The sequence below is a fragment of the Staurois parvus genome, unplaced genomic scaffold, assembly GCF_062004578.1.
Source record: "Staurois parvus isolate SC_StPar_1 unplaced genomic scaffold, SC_StPar_1.0 ptg000719l, whole genome shotgun sequence".
Lineage (NCBI taxonomy): Eukaryota > Metazoa > Chordata > Amphibia > Anura > Ranidae > Staurois > Staurois parvus.
Window position 1 is genome coordinate 969,963 of NW_028318515.1, and position 20,763 is coordinate 990,725.

General features: G+C 41.5%; 1 protein-coding gene across 2 annotated transcripts in view; it reads right to left on the bottom strand.

The window, feature by feature from the left end:
• The window catches only part of KNTC1 (kinetochore associated 1), a 306,855-nt gene that overhangs the window by 102,712 nt on the left and 183,380 nt on the right, over positions 1-20,763 (bottom strand). For both annotated transcript variants that reach the window (XM_089653668.1, XM_089653667.1), the window contains exons 41-42: positions 6,777-6,905; positions 6,583-6,699 (exon numbers count right to left, since the gene is read on the bottom strand). In XM_089653668.1, coding sequence (XP_089509794.1) covers positions 6,583-6,699; positions 6,777-6,905 — 246 coding nt within the window. The remainder of the gene's footprint in view (positions 1-6,582; positions 6,700-6,776; positions 6,906-20,763) is intronic.

Sequence of the window (20,763 nt, forward strand, 5' to 3'; positions counted from 1 at the left end):
TAACCAGAAGTTACCAGGAAGCACCAGCTGGCTGGTACTGTAAAAAAAGGGATCATGCAACTGCTAATGATAAAAATGTAAGGGAAATTGTGTAAGTTCCAGTTAGTGGGGAACAAGGAGGGGAAATAACTGCAGTTAATTACTGCAGTTAATTATAGAGTTTAGGTCTGCTTTTGGACTTTTGTTATTTGAACCGCATACTAAAAAATAGTGCTTCAGGATTTTTTTTGTTACCTGTAAAATACTTTTAGTTCTTTGGAATGCATTACAGGACACAGAGGGTTTGCTACATGGGTTCTGCTGCCACCTTCAGGTAAATAGATCCTGGTAGCCTAACCCTTATGAGATCCCTCAGGCAGAACAAACAGGGAATCAGACTGTGCAAACAGAGTTGAAAACTTCATATAAAATGAGAACAGCCCGAACAACAAGCGCCTCCTCTTTTGAATGCTTAGGAGTAGGACACACTGATGGAAACACAATGTCCTGATTTAGGTGCAATGAAGAAGACATCTTATGAAAGAAAGAGGATTGAGGCCTCAACAGCACCGTATCCTAGTAAAGAACCAGGAAAGGTTCCCTTTCAGGAAATAGCAGCACACTACAAGACTATGACTATGGAATATGAAGTGATGCCTAAGATAAGATGATTTGCTTCTACCTGAGCAGCACTACTTCTTGTCCCTCCTTAACAGCTGATGTATGCTACCACAGTGGCATTGCTTGACTTCACTTTACAGGGAGACTCTGAAGACAGACAGACCAGTGCAAGAGGGCCAGCCGAATCACCTTCTGTTTCAAGATGTTGAATGGCAATTTCTGACAACCATGTTCCCTAAACCAAAGGTTTCTCCAGGACAGCTCCCTAGCCTCACAGGCTGGTGACCGTTGTCAAGATCTTACACTTCATGGTAAGGATTTTTCTGCATTCAGCATCAAGGATATCTGCCTACACATCCCAATTTTCCAACCTCACCAACCAGCACTTGCAGAGGAGGACCTCCACTACTGGTTTGTGGTGTTCCCTCTTGGACTATCCATGGCCACCAAGGTGTTACCAAGGTGTTGGCTCTGGTTCCAGGGTTGCTGAGAAGCCCAAGGATTTCCACTGTGGGATATCTGGATGACTTGCTCCTACAAGAGAAATTGCATTGAAGATTATAGTGCAATGTCTAGATGACAGTACAAGCCCTGGAGAGATTTGGTTGGGTGCAAAACCTTCAGAATATATCTTAAGCAGATCTTGGTGGTAGTAGCAAATATTCAAACGAGAACTTTGAAGGTTGAAGTGGAGAAGGGTTCCATGTGAACAGCAGTTGAACATAGGTCAGTTGGTCCTGAGAGATTCTCCTCAGGAGAACTGCCTGCCTCTTCAAGCCCAGGTGGAGCTTCTAAGGATGTTAGAAGGTCCCTTGATCTGGGCATGCATGAGAATGCTGAAAAGATGGTAGTTGCCTTCAAGGCAGTCCCCTATGCACAGTTTCACTCCAGAGCTGTGCAGCTGAATATCCTGGCAGTTGGGAGTCCTTGTATAGGTCAATGCTTTGACTCCCAAGAGCAGAGTGGCTCTGAAATGGTGGATATGCACCATTTATGAAATTTTCTTTAACGTAGCAAGACTTAGATTTGTGATATAATTTCAAGTCTAAAGAACTATGGGATTCAGTTAATATTTCCCCCATTGGTGGTCTCCTTTTTATGTCTCCCTGCATCTTGGACAGATGCGACTGCACTCTGGATGGTTCTATGTTGGTTTTGTAAGCTGTTTTTTTTTGTTTCTTTCTTTTGGTCCTTTTCCTTCTGCTTCCCTTCTCTTGGGGGCAGGATAACCATATGGGTGATACTCTTGGTAATACTTATGCTTATATGTATGTTATATGTGTTTTTTCTAATTACAGATATGTAATGGATAATTGTCACATATGAGCATTATGTTCTGAAGAAGCGCTTCATAAACAAATGATTGATTCTAAATTATGTACAGTACTGTATATCCTCTAAATGATGGATCAGAAATGTATTCTGTATTTTAGGATATGTGTAATAAAATATTGTATGTTGATTTTAACTTTTTGAGATTACTTTGATATGATAGGAATATATCGGTGGGTCAACTTTTTAAACACCCTTCTTTTCTAGTAGGCTTTGCGCATTAGTCCTCATGCACACTGGATGTTTCTACAGCTGCTGTTTTTGGCTTTTGATGTTTTTTTCAACAGCCAGTAAACCCCCCAGCATGTTATCCTATGTGTTCATGCACACAGACTGTAATCAACGTTTTTAGTCAGTGGAGTTTTTTGGCTGAAAAAAAAAAAATCCAGGACTAGTGGGTTTCTAGAGGAGTTTTTTAGCTATAAAAACGCTCGAACGCTGAAAAATGTGTCCGGCATTTTTGGACTATTTTTGACAAAAAAAAAAAAAAAATATATATATACATTTTTGGTACAAAAAAAAAAGCGCCAGTAATACACCTCCTGTGTTAGAGTTCCCTCACTCTGGATAAATGAGCACAGGGGCACGTTTGGACAATGGCATTGTCTGTCTGGGGGATGGGAGTAAAAAATGTACTAGCAGAATTAAATCCACTAACAAATTTTATATGAATTCCAGCTCAGACTTTATAAGCAGTTACAGCAACAGTTTTTTTTATTTTTGGATAAAAGTTTTAAAAACAAATATTAAAGCTGATCATTGTAATTGCTACTTTTGCTCTTTTGAAAAACAACAGACATTACTGGCTGGATCACCACATAACAAAAGAAAGAAAGCCTAAAAAAACAAAAAAAAACCAAAAACAAATGCAACCATGACATCTAACGATCGGTAAGCTATAATATCAAAGGTTTGCTTTTGGGTTTAATATTGTTTTAAGAAAATAAGATGTGAGATTTTATTTGTAAGTCAAGGCTGGATGCTTACGAAAGGAACTCCTCTTGAACTCTGAAGGCATTATTGGCTTCCAATCTGTAACCTTTGCCTTCCTCTTAAGAGAGAGCACTCTTCCCAACAGTCACCTTCTGGATGTAGGCATGAAGGATGCTTGGAACGAGCATCCGCTTTCAAAAGGGCAACCTCTCCATATACTTTTTGTAGAAAAGTTCTGCCAATCATCACTTAAGCCATAGGATCCTTCTCATATGGACAGACATAGTGCACACTCATGAAAGCGGTCTTCTCCTCCAAAGCATTCAACAAGAGGCTCAGGGCTCTCAGAAACTATTCCGGTAGCTGTCAAATGGGATCTGCCGAATAGAATTCACTGATATGTAACCTTTGCTTTGCTCAGACCTTAAGGGCTTAGCACACTCCTACAGCTGACACAGAGAATTACACCTCAATGAGGGCTTCCAACTGTGACAAACGCGAGATCGCGGCCACCAATATGCGAAGATCCCACGATCGCTGTCACCAATATGTGACGGGCGCGGCACTAGACCCCAGCCCTTCTCACCAAACTCGTGGCCGAAGGACTAGCCAATCTAAAACCGCGCTGTCACGTGCGTAACAATGCCACACCCAGCTGCACCCTGCACAACGATTTTCCAGCTAATTGGACCACAATCTATGTACCGGCAGCCTGAATGCGATTGTTACTGGGTCAGGTTAATTACGCAATTAACCCTTCACACTGCCACCACCTCCTTTTGTACAGAGAAAGAGGAAACTCGGCGATATCAGCTATAACACTATAATGATTGAGATAATCGTCTGTATAAAACGGTCACTGCAGGTCGGTTATACAGAGGGTTAAACAAACACAGTAGCGTTCGCTTTAGAGGCAGGAATTCGTAAAATGCAATTAAGAGCTATAGAAACAGTTCAACACTTTCAGAAGGAAAGATTTATTACTAAAAAGGTCAAACGGGTGCAATAAAAATATTTACAGAAAAAGATGTAACTAATATATATATATATATACATAAACATACAGAGACCAACAGCACAGCAAAGAGATATCAGATAGAGGTGAAAGGGTTAAGGTAGTTTCCAAAGTCCTGGGTTAGCAGATCCAAGTTTCAGAGCGAAAGGGCACGGGTCTCCCCAGGTGGTACTGATGTTAAAAAGGGAGACGTCTTCAACTTTCCTCTCTTAGGCCTGACAGACCAATTTCTAGTTCCCCAGCAGGGGGTGTCTCTGAAGTCAAGGAAAAATACCCCGTTTAGGGTGTGGAGGTCTGGGCGGATACCTCAACTAGAGCCAAAATCTCTCCTAACTCATATTTTGGCCCATAACTTTCCATCTGCACAAGTGACATTCCACCCGTGGGTAGATTATTATGCAGACTCATCTGAGGATTGATTAGATATGAATTATGAAACTATACACGGAACGGTTCACGAGATCTACTTTTTGGCTTTCCTATGTATTCGAGACAAGGCGAGTGACCCACCAAAATGTTCGTCTCCTCTTAGCCAATCTGACGATATGTCCGGTTTTTATGTAAGTCTCTTATATTCCAAGATATGAGACATAGGGAAAAAATGGATTTTAACAAAGGTTATCTGGTCGTGTTTCCTGGGAATGTTCTTTGAACTCCTGGGAAAGCTTGCCTTATCTTATACGAGGTGTTACATTGCACAGGTTCTTTGGACAGCTAGGCCCCAGCTCCCTTGGGGATTTTATAGCACATAGCCCCCTGCTGGGCTCTGGCCTCCTGTGACACTCCTAACACACACACACTGGCCAAATATCACTGTGCTTCTCAGAGAGGGAGGGGGAGAATGAGGGGGAAATATGTTTGTCAGGATAGTTAACCCCTTGGCCAAGATGGAGGTTGAAGCCAAAATGGTTGAACCGCGTCCATCTCTGGGTGTACGCCTGCCACACCAACCTCTAATTCATGGCATCTTTAAAGATTGGGACAGGACTGCCAGGGTCTTATTCAAATAAGAAATAGCCAAGTCAAGTTGAGTTGGCAAATCCCATTTCTTGTAGAATACTCTCTCCATGGTATACTGGTGAGAAAACCATTTCAGTGGCAGAAACAAATTCTGTGGGTGAGCTCAATCAGCATTCATTACTTTCTGAATGCGAGAGGGCACTGGAAGAGATGTTGTAAATTTGTTTTGGTGGCTGTCAGGACCCAAAGCCAGGGACTTTAGGAAAAAAAGATTAAAGTAAAGGAAACTAAAGGTTGGTGCGGTGCATTTGCCAGGAAGCCTACTGTGGCCTTCTGTGTCTAAGACAACCCTGAACGCTGAGATTCTTCTCGAGACGTCTCATCTACAGAGGATTCCTGAATGGCTGCCACTTTTTCCTCCTCTTCCGGTGGAACTCATCCTCCCGCAAAAGGGCTCTGCCTGTGAGAACCCATGGCTTGCTGAGGGGTGATAGGCCTGCAACCCTGTGAGAAGCAGCCACTAAGATAAGAGGAGTGTTGACCTATGCCAAAACACTAAAGTGACAGCACCATCCAAAAATACACACACCCCTTTATTTGCTGTGGCCCGATGGATTGTAGTCAGCTCAGTTAGTGGTTGTGGAGGGCAGGATGGCTGAGATATCAGGCGGATGCTGTTGTGTAGTGTGGGAAAGATTCCTAAAAAACAGAAAAGTGACTCAAAATGGCCAACTGGCCCATCCCTCCTAAACACTGCCACAGCTTGTATATCACCCCATAAGCAGTAAAACATATATCCTGATGCTCTAAAACACCAGACACAGAGGGAACACAAAGGAGGAAGGCTGCCACATCATCCCAAACAGAGGCAATTACCAGTTCACGCTGCAAGGCCTATTAGGACAAAACATCACCCATCACCATTAGCAACTGACACCTCTCAAGGAAGATCACTGCTCTGGACATGTATAGCACCCTGCCAGAATGATCACTGCCTACGGGATCCAGCATTGAATGGCAGACTATACAGGCCATTCCTGCTCTTGGATGAGGGGGCCAGATACAGATTCTCTTGGTCTATTGGTAGTAGTAACTGATCCAGGTAGGGACCACCTTTGTCCAGATATGGGTGCTTGGAACAGGCCCAAAAATACAGGAATAATTCTAAAAAAGGAATCTTCAGAGGCGCTCCTGAAAGCATCCATCAACCACTAGCACAAAACTGAGATTTAGCTGAGCTGGAAGGCTTTATGTCTGGACAGGGATTCCTGCCTTTATTTCTGGCCAGTGTCCATTCACCTGAAGGTGGCAGCTTAACCCATATACAGTGTAGTATTGACCATTACCTTCTCTGTGTCCAGTGATGTACTACAATGTTGTTTAAAGAAAGGTACATTTTTGCAGTAACATAAAAATCCAGTTAGATTTGGACATAAGAAAAATCTAAACTGTTCAAATAGCAGTGTATCTGAGGGACAATACAGGTAAATGTATGACAAAGTCACTGTTTGCCTGTATAATTTAATCATTTAGCTCACGTGTTATTAGTGATTATTGTCCATTTGGATAGCAAGAATTCCTGAAAAAAATAGTCAATATGAGATTTAAATAAAACAAAAAGTAAAATGTTGTCCATTTGATTTTGGACGTCAGCAATGTGTTCTGTCTTTGAAAGGTAATCTGTAGAATAACCATAGTTCATAACCTAAAATCATTATATAATCATTACATGGAAAACTTACTCCATAGCTACTGAGCTCGATACCCCATTCAGCATCAGTAACAAGCTCTTGAAACTTCTTTCTTTCTTCATTTTCGTGACATATAAATGTAAGCTGGGCTCCAACGACAGCTACTGCCTGTATATGACATTTGTTAGTGGAGTACTTTCAATAAAGAAAAAGAAAATTACAAGAGTATATTATCTGGAACATACCAGAATCTTGTTGTAGTTTTGCCATGTGTTGTTTATGACATCCCACAACTTTTTGAAAACCTCTGTCTTGGGTAGAAGTGTGCAATAACCCAGTGCAAGGTTGCAGTCCACTATACGGCAATTGAAAACCTGTAGAAAAATCAAATAAAAATTAATAAACCATGAATAGCATAAATTGTAGGAAGCTTGTGCTCAAAAACGGCTTGTTAAGCAGTCAAGCAAAATGTTTCTGTTTATGTACCCATCAGACAATTCTAATGCCTGAGGAACAGACTACGACTGGCCAGGTGTGGGTCTTAGAGTTTTAATAAACATAAGATGATTGCCTAACTACTGGTCAAATTGAAGCACACTGAAAACTCTACAAATCAACTAGTGGGGTGGAACGGCTTGTCTACAGGGGTGTCAAACTCAACTTCACCATAGGCAGCATCAGCATTATGGTTGCCATCAAAGGGCTGATTACATATGTAACTACTCTTTATCATATTAAATAATTCCTTCTCCATTTGATTTTTAGACTTTAGGCATTTTAAAACTTAAGGAATATTTAAAACTTCACTTTGTACAACATCCCAGTTTAAAATAAAAATAAAACCTTTACCTATAAAAACATTACAAATCCCCCCCCCCTTTTTTTAATAAGTGATCACATCCCACTGTTCTCAGCTGCCTAGTGACCAATCTGTAAAATATATTAATTATATTAATTTATTTTTGCTACTCATCGCTGCACTAATTCAACTGATAATTGCGCGGTCATGCAATACTGTACCCAAACGAAATTTACGTAGAAATTTAAATAGAGCTTTCTTTCGGTGGTATTTGATCACCTGTGCGCTTTTTATTTTTCACGTTATAAACAAAAAAGGACCGGAAATTTTGAAGAAAAACAATATTTTTTTTTACTTTCGGGTATAAAAAATATATAGTAAATTCAAAGTTAGTTATAAATTTAGGCCAAAATGTATTCTGCTACATGTTTTTGGTAAAAAAAAAAAAAAACCCCAATAAGTGTATATTGATTGCTTTGTGTGAAAGTTATAGCATCTACAAACTATGGTATAGATACTGCAATTTACGCCATTTCTTTGCTATACAGCGCTGCACTCATTTAACTGACAATTGCGCGGTCATGCAGTATGGTACATAAATTAAATTTATGTCCTTTTTTTCACATAAATAGAGCTTTTGTTTGGTGGTATTTGATCACCTGTGCGCTTTTAATTTTTGGCGCTATAAACAAAAAAGTTTTGAAGAAATTTTTTTTTTTTTTTTTAAAACGATATTTTCTCATTTCGGTCAAATAAAATATCTAAAAAAACTAAAATTTTGTAATCAATTTAGGCCAAAATGTATTCTGCTACATGTTTTTTTACTTTCCGACTGCTTATCATATTTCTTGAGGTGCTAAAATACCAGGACAGTACAAACACCCCAAATTACCCCTTTTTGGAAAGTAGACTCCCTAAGCTGTCTGCTGAGAGGCATATTGAGTCCATTATTTATTTTTTTTTCCACAAGTTTCTGGAAAATGACAAAAGTTTTTTTTTTTTTTTTTACACAAAAGTTGTCATTTAAATTATTTATTTCTCGCACAAGCCATGGGTATGTGTGGAATTACACCCCAAAATACATTCTGATACTTCTACCGACTATGAGGATACCACATGTGTGAGACGCTTTGGGAGCCTAGCCACATACAGGAGCCTGAAATCCAATGACCACTTTGAAACCCAGAAGGTGTGTAACTTCCTCATTTCACTTCCTCACTACCCATCACAGATTCAGAGGCCCTGAAATGCCAGGATAGCACCAAACCCCCCCAAATGATCTACTTTTGGAAAGTAGACACCCCAATGAATTTAAAAAAGAGGCATGGTGAGTATTTTGCAGATCTCATTTTTTCTCACAAGGTTTTGAAATCTAAAAAAAGAAAAAGAAAAAAAAATATGTTTTTGTTTTTTTTTCTTCATTTTTCCAAAAACTTGTGGCAACAAACGAGAGCTGCAAAATACTCACCATGCATCTTATCAAATTCCTTGTATCTGAAACTGTGATAGGTAGTCGGGAAGTGTAATGAGGAAATAAAGCCCATTAAAAGCATGAAGGTGCTTTTTGGATTTTGGGGTCCTGTACTTGGCTAGACTGCCAAAACAACTCTCACATGTGGTACCCCCATACTTAGGAGAAGTAGCAGAATGTATTTTGGGGAGTAATTCCATATACAGTTGCAAGAAAAAGTATATGAGCCCCTTAGGATTACGTGGAGTTTTGCATGAATTGGGCATAAAATGTGCTCTGAACGTCATCTAAGTCACAACAATAGAAGAACACAGTCTGCTGAACATAATACTACACAAACATTAGATGTTGCCATGGTTTAATTGCACATAACATGTAAACATTCACAGTGCAGGGAGGAAAAAGTATGTGAGGCCCTAGCTTAATGACTTCTCCCAGAGCTAATTGGAGCCAGGAGTGAGCCAACCTTGACTCCAATCAGTGTGATGATATTGGATGTGTTGCTGACAGCTGTCCTGCCCTTAAAAAACACACACCTATTTTGGGTTTACTGGTTTCAAGAAGCACTGTCGGATGTGAACCATGCCTCGCAGAAAAGAGCTCTCAGAAGACCTACGATCAAGAATTGTTGACTTGCATGAAGCTGGAAAGGGTTACAAAAGTATCTCCAAAAGCCTGGATGTTCATGTGTCCACAGTAAGACAGACTGTCTACAAATGGAGAAAGTTTAGCACTGTTGCTACTCTCCCTAGGCATGGTCATCCTGAAAAAATGACTGCAAGAGCACAGCGCAGAATGCTGCATGAGGTAAAGAAGAATCCCAGAGTGTCAGCTAAAGACCTACAGAAATCTCTGGCACATGCTAACATTTTTGTTGACACATCTACAATAAGGAAAACATTAAACAAGAATGGAGTACATGGGAGGACACCACGGAGGAAGCCATTGCTGTCCAAAAAGAATATTGCAGCACGTTTGAAGTTTGCAAAAGAGCACCTGGATGTTCCACAGCACTACTGGCAAAATATACTGTGGACAGATGAAACCAAGATTGAGTTGTTTGGGAAGAACACACAACACTATGTGTGGAGAAAAAAAAAGGCACAGCACACCAACATCAAAACCTCAACCCCAATGTATAACATGGCGGAGGGAGCATCATGGTTTGGGGCTGCTTTGCTGCCTCAGGGCCTGGACGGATTGTTGTCATTGATGGGAAAATGAATTCCAGAGTTTATCAAGACATTTTGCAGGAAAACGTATGACCATCTGTCTGCCAACTGAAGCTCCGCAGAGGATGGGTGATGCAACAGGACAATGACCCAAAGCATACAATTCAACAAAACAATGGCTGCAACAGCACAGAATACGCCTTCTGGAGTGGCCCAGTCAGAGTCCTGACCTCAACCCGATTGAAATGCTGTGGCATGACCTTAACAGAGCGATTCACACCAGACATCTCAAGAATATTGCTACACTGAAACAGTTTTGTGAAGAGGAGTGGTCCAAAATTACTTCAGATCGTTGTGCAGGTCTGATCTGCAACTACAGGAAATGTTTGGTTGAGGTTATTGCTGCCAAAGTAGGGTCAACCAGTTATTAAGTCCAAAGGTTCACATACCTTTTCCTCCCTGCACTGTGAATGTTTACATGTTATGTGCAATTAAACCATGGCAACATCTAATGTTTGTGTAGTATTATGTTCAGCAGACTGTGTTTTTCCATTGTTGTGACTTAGATGACGTTCAGAGCACATTTTATGCCCAATTCATGCAAAACTCCACGTAATCCCAAGGGGTTCACATACTTTTTCTTGCAACTGTATACCCATGGCATGTGTGAGCAGTAAATCATTTAAGTGACACAATTTTTTTTGTCATTTTCCAAAAACTTGTGGTAAAAAAATAAAATTCTTCTAGTGATTCAACATGCCTCAGCAAATAGTTTGGGGTGTCTACTTTCCAAAAAGGGGTCATTTTGGGGGGTGGGGGCATTTTCTGCCCAGTATTAGAAGTTTAAGCCACACATCATTCACTCTTCTAACTACCCGATGATCAAGCCTTTTCTGACACTTTTTGGTCACATGAAAAAAAAAATCAGTATTTTTTGCTAGGAAATTAATTTAAACTCCCAAATATTATATTTTTTTTAAAGCAGACACCCTAGTGAATAAAATAGTGGGTGCTACAATTTTTTATGTCACATAATACTCGCGCAGTGATTTTTCAAATGCAAATTAAAAAAAAAAAACACTAACTTTTAAATGCACAAAACCACAATATATTGGCCAATTATGTGGTAAAATATAAAAGATGATGGTATGCCGAATAAATAGATAAACATGACATGATTTAAAACTGCACATCCCCGTGCAATGGCGACAAACTGCATACTTTTTTAATATCCATAGGCAACGTTTTAAAAGCCTTTACAAGCTACCATTTTAGATTTACAGAGGAGGTCTAGTGTTAGAATTACTGTCCTTGATCTGACGTTCATGGCGATACCTCACATGCATGGTGCAATTGCTGTTTACATACCGGCACAGGGTCAACGCTCACGCACACAGGTATGCGCACGTGGTGGAGCAAGGTTTTTTTTTTTATGTTATTTTGATTTTTTAAAATTATTTTTACACTGTCCCTTTCATTTTTTTTTTATCACTTTTAAGGCTATCACAGGGAATGCAAATATCCCCTATAACTTCAATGGGCATTGTCATATATTCTTTTTTGAGAAATCTGGGGTCTATCAGACTTTAGATCTCTCCTCTGCCCTTACATTATCTAATCAAACCAAGATCGGTGTGATTGGATGCTTTCACAATTTACAAATGGCGCTGTTTACATCCTGCGAAACTGAAGTGATGAAATTCTCGTAGCTTCTGATTTCTTAGACTATAGAGATGATTGGCACCATTTTGGTCTCCAATCAGCTCTATGGTCAGCTATCAGAAACACCGGCTGCATTCTCAGGTTCCCCCGATGGCACGGGACTGCCCGAGAAGGTCGTGGAAGGCAGCAGGGGAGGGAGGGCATTATCTCCTGCTGCTTGTAAAAGCAATCCTGCAGCTAATTAGCCACTAGGATTGCTTTTACATGAAAGCCAATCGCCGATTGAAAAAAAACGATACCAGGATGATGCCTGCAGCTGTAGGCCTCAACCTGGTATAACCATTCAAAGTCCAGAGATGCACCAGTACATCGCTGGTCCTTGTTAGGTATATGTGCCATGTTCTTTTTTTTTTTTTTTTATGTGGACTGAATTAAAAAAAAAAAAGATTAGAATTATCTGCCAGAAAAAGTGTGGTGTGAGGGACCGCCGAGCGGCACCACTAGCACTCAGTCAGGCGTGCCCAGAGCGCGGAGTCTAAGCCCCAGGGTACTTGTTCACCAGAGCCCCTGATGGTGGGGATGAACTTGGAGTACCCCGGGACCAGGTCGCCACTACTGAGCACACCTGTCAGTGGTAGGGGTGTTCGCCAGGGGCTCCAACCAGGGAGAGCCAGATGTGAGGAGGTCGGGTAACCCCGATGGGATGGATGGATGGCTGAGCAAGTGCTAAGTCAGACGGGCCGAGTTGGTAACGGAGAGGACGGTATGGTACAAGGGAGCGGGCAGAGAATCGTCGGGTCACACGCCAGGTCAGCAACAGTAGGTCAGAACTAATGAGGGGCATTCAGAAAGAGAGGTCAGGCAAAGCAAAGGTCTGGGCAGGAGAAATCAGCAGGTCAAAAGCAATCCGGGTTAATAACTTACTTAGGCACAGGTTCAGAATCACAGGATACAGGTAAGACCAGAAGGCACTGAAATGACAGCTCGGGGACATTTAAATATCCCGCCCTGCGCTGCCATTGGTGCCCAGCGGGCGGCCGCGGCTTCTACTGCGCATGCGCGAACTCGAACGCCGCGGCCGGCCCGGACCTAGTGCCAGTGTCCCTGCACAGGGCGGTGCACTGCGCCTGCGCCGGGACCATCGCGGCGGGGATCGAGGGGATTCCTGACATGTGGTATGCCCACTGTTAACATATACCTTTTTTTTTTTTGTATGCAGCCTGTGGACTGAAAAAGAGAAGAAATCTCTGCCAAAAAAAGTGTGTGGTACGCCCACCATTAGAATATACCGCCCCGGATCCACCCACTTCTAATGGTGTGCACACTTTAGGTGACACAGTGCCACATGCGCCAGTTCCAAGATTGTACAAATGTCTAAATAGTGGCACGCTTGAATAAAAATTGTCCACGTATAAGTGGTACCCCATATGGAAAAAGGATGACACCAAGTCCCAAACTATCTTGCCACTGCTCCTCATGTAGTCTGGGCATCCGGGGGGCTCAACGTGACTATCTTTTCCCTCATAAATATAGCCTGTTGCCCTCTCACATGTCTTATACATCTTGACCCCATATCTAGCACACTTGCTGGGGAGAAATTGTTTGAATGCAAGGTGGCCAGAAAAATAAATGAGGGACTCATCAACGCAGATTTTTTGCTGGGGAGTATAGACATCTGCAAATTTTTGGTTAAGGTGATTTGTGAGGGGCTGAATTTTGTGGAGCCGGTCTCATTTAGGGTCACCCCGAAGAAGACAGAGTGTATTGTCGTTGAAATGCATAAAACACATTATACTCTCACATCTATGCCTGACTATGGCAGCAGAGAACACGGGCATATGATGAATCGGGTCTGCGAACCAATACAACCGCAATTCATTTTTTTTTGTAATGTCCATGTTGAGGTTAGGATAAAAAAAAATGTAAATTCGGAAACCGGAATGGGTTTCCATGCGAATGGTCTGACAAGGTTTGAATTTGGGTTGGCGGTGATAAATTGTTGTGCATATAAAATGCTTTAAATCACAATCAATGCATACAGATCTTCCGTGAAAAACAGCTCCAAAAATCAAGGGGAGTAGTTAAATTTGCTGTTTCCACATGAATTCTGGGTTGTGAATGGGGGAAGTACGGGTGCTGCAGAATTTGTGGGCTACCAATCGGGATTTGCAAGCACATCTGGAAGGATACTAGGGGCTCTATGAGCCTGTGTGCAAATTCTTGGTGACTGTGGGGCACTTCTTGTGCTTGCCACCGCACCAGCTTTTACTACACTTATGGGACTCACCACGTCACCAAGTGATACTGCAGTGCTGGTATTAGTATTATTATTATACAGGATTTATATAGCGCCAACAGTAAAGCTCAGCGCTTTACAATATAACGGGAGACAATACAGCAACAATACAAGAGGGTTAGGAGGGCCTGATCCTGGGAGTTTATAATCTTAGAGGTATGTGAAAGACCAGGATGTGCTAGGCCACTAGTGCTTGCCAGTTCACCAAAAGGTAGCGCGGCACTAGTACTGGCACTCTGCTGCATATGAGAGTCATCAACATTTACCGGCAAGTGCTAACAGAGATCAGGCCTTATTCTGCCAACACTGCGGTTTTGTGTGCAATGTATCAAGTGACAGTGACCTACTGACACTGCACTTGCCATGGGAGAAGGGGGGGGGGGGTAAGCGTAGGGGGCTAAACGCAGGTGCTGGCAGGTGCCAGGGCTGATCCCACTAATGCTGTGGTCAGGAAGCGGTTTGTGTTACGGCGCTGTGTTACTTTAACGGACAACTGCGTGGTCATACAACGTTGCACCAACATGAAATTTATGAAATTCCCCCAAGAATTGAGCTTTCTTTCGGTAGTATTTGACAGCCTGTGCGGTTTTTATTTTTTTGCACTATTTAAAAAAAAAAAAAACAAAATTGACAATTTTGAGGAAAAAAAAAGACAATATTTTGCACTTTTTGCTATAAAACATGTCCAGTAAAAAAATTTTAAAATCAAATTTCATCATAAATTTAGGGCAAAATGTATTCTGCTACATGTCTTTGCTAAAAAAAAATACCAACACTTGTAAATTAATTGGTTTACATGAAAGTTATAGCATCTACAAATGGCAGTATAGATACTGGATTTTTTTTATATGTTATTAATAGCGGCGATCAGCGACTTATGGCGGCAAATCAGTGACTTATGGCAGGACTGCGGTGGACATTCTGACACTGGGGGGGAACTGACTTGGGGTCACTGACATCCCCAGTGACACCAATACAGTGATCAGTGCAAAAAAAAAAAAAAAAAGCACTGAGATTGTATTAATGGCACTGGGGAGGAAGGGGTTAACATTAAAAGGCAATTAAAGTGTTAACTGTGTGAGGGGAGTGTTTTACTAGGGGGCGGGGGGGTGTTCTTCACTGTTACACACTGTTCTGGAAAGCTGAACGCAGCAATCCGGAACAATCTGCTGAAAACTGACAGGGAGGAGAGCTCCATTGAAAACAATGCATCTGTGCTCCCTGTCAGTGTTTGCCAGCAATCGCTGGACTCTGGAGGGACCCGGTGATTGACACACGCGGCCACAATCGGTGCCCTGGGTAGGGCGGGCTCGCGCCCCCTACCAAGCAAACAGGATGACGTTTATAAACGTGATCATGTGCACAGGGGCCGCTTTGCCGCAGTATATGTATTGTGGGCAGTCCCCTAGTGGTTAACTGTTAAAAAATACCTGCAGAGAGTCCAAATTTCAAGGAATAACCAATTTTCATATTAAAGGCACAGTCATACATTGATCAATTAAACAATCAATATCGCTGCTTTAATTCTTCAAACATCCTGACATGTGTATGAAAACTACAAGTACCGTCGGCTGCCATGGCCAAAGACATGTAGTTCTCAATGAACTATAAGGGAGCTGGTGAACGCGCTCGTAATTTATTGATTCTGCCTGCAATTCAGTAACTGTACTGAGTGTCTGCAGAACTTTGGCATTGCACCCATGATCTGCCTGACAGGCTGCAGAGTAATAGATATTTTTTTTTCTGAAAAGCTGTGCATTATTATTATTTTTTTAATTTTTTTTTATAAAACGGCAAACTTGGCCTTTAATAGCATTTTCCAGGGATTTGCCGAGAAGAAGTTTGCACAGTTGTTGCAAACTATGATCATCTTTGCATGTATGGTAGTAATTATTCTATTTGCTACATGTACACATTTTCACTGCCAGTGTGAGGCAATATTAAAATGTAATAATAAATGAACATGAATAGATAACTGTTATCGGTTTGGGCTTCTTTCTTGTTATACAGCTTTGACAATAATGCAATTTTCTCATCAAAGGACATATGAAAGCAATGTTTCCTGCAGCAGTGCTCTGCAGACCAACAACTGAGCAAGAGGGCCCGCAACAAAGAAGGACCATTTTGGTGTTTTGCTGTAGAATATCTGTTAGCTCATCAACACAATAGAATAGAGCTAAATGCATGAGATCCAGGTACTGAAGGACAGAAGTATCCATTAGGGTAGATCATAGATTTAACCTTGGACCAGACATCTAAGATCTAGCAGATGGACATGGTCGCAATAGCAGGTTGCAGGGCAACACCTACAGGAGAAAATAAAGCCTAAAAGGGGCTTCAAGCCTTTTATCCACCAGGTCCATAAATGCAGGGATAGCCTCACCAAGCACGAGTCTTGCTAAGACAAGAAATATCTGGGTCCACCATAAGGAAGGTCCACTTTTAAAGGATCCCCTCCATAGGGTATGCCTGGGCAAAATGGAAGAGCAGAAACCTTATCCAGGTTAGGACAATCACTATGCAAGACTAGTGGCAATAGGGAATGCACTAGAAAAGCTTTAACAGGCTGGGAATGTTTTTTCTTTTCTAAACTGGTAGTTTTTTTTTTTTTGTTTTTTTAGGTAAACACAGACAAAAAAGCAAAAAAACAAAACAACAACCCCCCCACAGATAATCCGTAATACATATATGTTTACATAATAGAAAATCAAAGCTGTGCTACAGAAGATGTTATAAATCTGCACAGCACTGCAAATATATCAAACAATGGTCTAACACAGGGATGCGAAAACATTTAATGAGCGAGGGTCACTTAAGCAATTTGGTAACTGGTCGTGGGCCACAACGAAATTAAATGGGTCAGAATTTAGAATTTTTTTTATTTTAAATTAAAAAAAAAATGAACATTTTCCTCCTGCAATCGCTGAATGCCGGAGGAGCGGAAGCTGGCTTTCAGCAGTTGCAAGAGAAAAATGGAGAGGTTTGATTCCTGTATATGCCGCCCCTCCTTTCCAAGTTTAAAGCAGAATGTGACAGGGTGGCCACATAGGCCCCCTGGAGTATGGGGTGGGGTCGCCATTGCGACTCCTGCCGCTACACCAGTGATTGACGTCTCAACTATAGGGTTTTACGTCCTCCCAAACCGCAGATGTTAACAAGCCCTTACTTTCCTGAGCCCCCTATAAGGTTGCTTTCACATTGATGCACTCCGGTTTACCCACACAGTGGATGCAGCGCAGTGCCCTTGTGGCTTTCCTGCACTTTGCCATGGACTTCTATTATATCTTGCGGGTTTGGTGTACTTTCACAAAGCTCAAATGCGCAGGATAAAATAGAATTCTATGGTTCAGTGCAGCTGCCCTGCCCCTGTGGATCAGTGTAAAAGCAGCCTAATTGTTGTTAACCCTTTTATAAGTGTTAATATGCCCATTTCAAAAGCACAGTGTATATGTTTAATACACGGACCTACTTTTCCTAATCCAGCTTCTGCTTGCACTGCTCTTCGTCGCCAGGCTGCTAGAAAGGCATAGTGCACTTGTGTCATTCCGCCTGGGAGAGGACCCGGAGCTACAATGGAAGAATTGGCTTTTGCGGCTCCTTCTCCCTCCACGGCCAGCTTGAGACACTTTGGGATGGCAGGTCAGCAAACCCAGATCACGATCAAAGGGTTGCCAACCCCGAGCATACACTTCCTTGTTTGAGGTCGACAGCCACATCAGAGGGCTCTGAGGGCCACGGGTTGAGCACCCCTGGCATAACATATAAAGCTCAATCAAGTTATTCAATATAGTGCCATCTGTAAAATGTATTAGTAATCTAGAATATATTACTTTGCAAACAGGAGTAAATTTTGGTATATTAACATCATCAAAATACAAACCATCCAAAATTTTGCAAGGCATTTACGCACAAAGAAAAGCCACATGATACATAGATCTGTATATGAATGCTTGTAATAATAAAGTTATGTCTTTCCAAGCACCCCATGAATTAGTATTCCTATTTATTTAAATGACAGTTGGGTAATCAGTACTATGGGTGCCCTGGCACTGACAATTGTGGGTCTGATTTTTTTTTTTTTAAACATATCTTAAGTAAGTTATGAAATAGTAAGTGCGTACAAAACAGGGTCTATTGGGCATTCCTAGGTCCGAAAGATACATAGTAACAAAAGCATTACAGTCTAAGAAGTAACACTAAGAAGAACAGCAAACAACTATTTACTCATGATGGTTATGACGTATGCCATGCAGGGCAAGGAGAAACTCAATACAAGTATACCTTAATTCAATCATAAAAATGAGTTAGGCATGTCTGAACAGATTTTTTGACAATAAGATGACAGGAAGCATAATATATATATATATATATATATATATATATATTAATATATATAAAAAAATACTACGTTCCAGTATGTGAATCAATAGTATCAGTACAAGTATACCTCTATTCAATCATAAAAATGAGCTAGGCATGTCTGAACAGATTTCATGACAAGATGACAGGAGGATAGATATATACATATATATATTTTTTTTTTCAGGTACTTATAGCGCGCTGTCAATTTACGCAGCGCTTTACATATATATTGTACATTCACATCAGTCCCTAACCCTCAAGGGGCGTACAATCTCACATTCATACATACACATACTGGGGACAATTTAGACAGGAGCTAATTAACCTTCCAGCATGTCTTTGGAATGTGGGAGGAAACCGGAGTACCCAGAGGAAACCCATGCAGACACAGGGAGAACATGCAAACTCCAGGCAGTTGGTGCCGTGGTTGGGATTCGAACCAACGACCCCAGTACTGCCAGGCGGAAGTGCTAACCACTTAGCCATGTGTGTGTGTGTGTGTGTGTGTATACACATACTTACACACTGTGTATATATATATATATATATATATATAACCCAGAGGTCCCACACCTCATTGAATTTCTTAGGGTGGCCTTGAAATACAGATGTTGATTTACAACGGGATCACTGAATTAACTAAGGATCTCCAATAGTCTATTGATGGCGCCGCTGGCAATTTCCATTTAAGAATGATTGCCTTTCTATCATAAAACAAAAGAAGGCCTAATAGGGTTCTGGTTTCCCTTGCATTAGAGGTTCTACAAGACGTTGGGATCTATAAGAAGGATTAAGCACTTCTCACAGTTCACACGGAGTCCCAACACAACGGCAAAATGAGAAAGAAGGCCAAGGGCCTCCTGCAAAGAGACATTTGGGTCATTTAGAAAGGGGACCAAACAGTCTGCATATAGAGCCACTTTCTCTGTAACAATTCCTACTCTGATACCCACGACTCTAGAATACGCTGTCAGGGCTAGGGGCTCCATGGTTAAAGCAAAAAGGGCCGGTAAGGGTGAGCACCCGTCTCATGCCCCTACCAATAAGAAACGGGCTGGGTAAACATCCCCCCCAAGCTTTATCTGTGCCTTGGGGGCTTTATAGAGGATTTCAATCCATTTCCTGAACAGTTAAAACAGAATGCATGTATTGCCAATAAACAGAATCAAATGCCTTCTCTATGTCAAGTGCAAGCAGAACCCTAGTATCTGAGACCTTTGAGGGCAATTGTAAACGAGTGAAAAGCCTCCTCCAATTAATGTCAGTGGATGTCCCCAGCATAAAGCCAGTCTGATCTATATTTACGACCAAAGGAAGGACCTTCATCAGTATAGTAGCCAATACTTTAGAGAGTATCTTAAAGTTATAGTTCAGTAGGGAGACTGGCCTATAGGAGGCACAACAAAGTGAGTCTTTGCTTGGCTTAGGAATCACAACAATGTGTGCATGGTATATGGAGTTGTGTGTCTGAAAGTTTAATGCATTTGTGTGGACATTTCATGTTCGAACACTAATTTTTCTTTGGCAGAATCAGATTAACCCTAATCCTTCACTTTTCAAACCTTGGTTAATGGTGAACCTCCATTTTTTTCGCCACAAACAGGAGTCTCACAACTGGGGCAACAACCTCACAGTTCTCATCTAAGGAGGTCAAAAGGCAGGATCTGAGGATCTAAAGTCTGCATAGTATGAAAGATGTTATTAACCATGGTGTTAAATGTATTATAAAATGCTGCATACATTTTTCCTCACATAGATATGGGTAGAGTTCATCCTTGCCTTGCTTAGTAAGAACTATAATCATTTCATCATTTATGCAGGAAGTGGGTGAGGTTGCATCATATGCCACAGTAAGTACTGATAATTCTGATAAATTTGTATATTTCCCATGGGAGACCATTTAGGCCATGTGCCTTGTTATTGGGAGCTTCTGCCACTGGCAAAATCAGTTCCTCCAATGTAAGAGATGCAGTCAAGGTTTCTTTATCTCTCTCCTCATTATACAGTACATGAAAGATTTAGGGATGATAGAGAATGAGTCAGGGCATTAGAAAGGGGGTGGGGAAGATAACCTGGAGCTGTAAAGGCGCTCATAATAACACTTAAAGTGGAAGTAAAGTCCACTTTAGAAATTGTACCTACAGGTAAGCCTATAATAAGGCTTACCTGTAGGTACAGTGAACATCTCCTAAACTTGCACTGTGCAGGAGATATTCACATAACCTGAGGTTGGGGACGTCACCGACGCACGCGCTCTGAAAGGACAGCATATCATGCCAGACATTCAGAGCTCCAAGCCGTAGCGTAGCAGGTGGCTCCAGCGCAGGAGTGATGTCATTCCAGCCCCTGCCATTCATACGACCAGAGCCCACAAATCCAGAAGGAAGACCAGATGAAGATGGCAGCACTGGGGAGCCATGCTGTGATAATGTAGTGCATTACTAGTACATTATGACCAAAACCTGCAGGG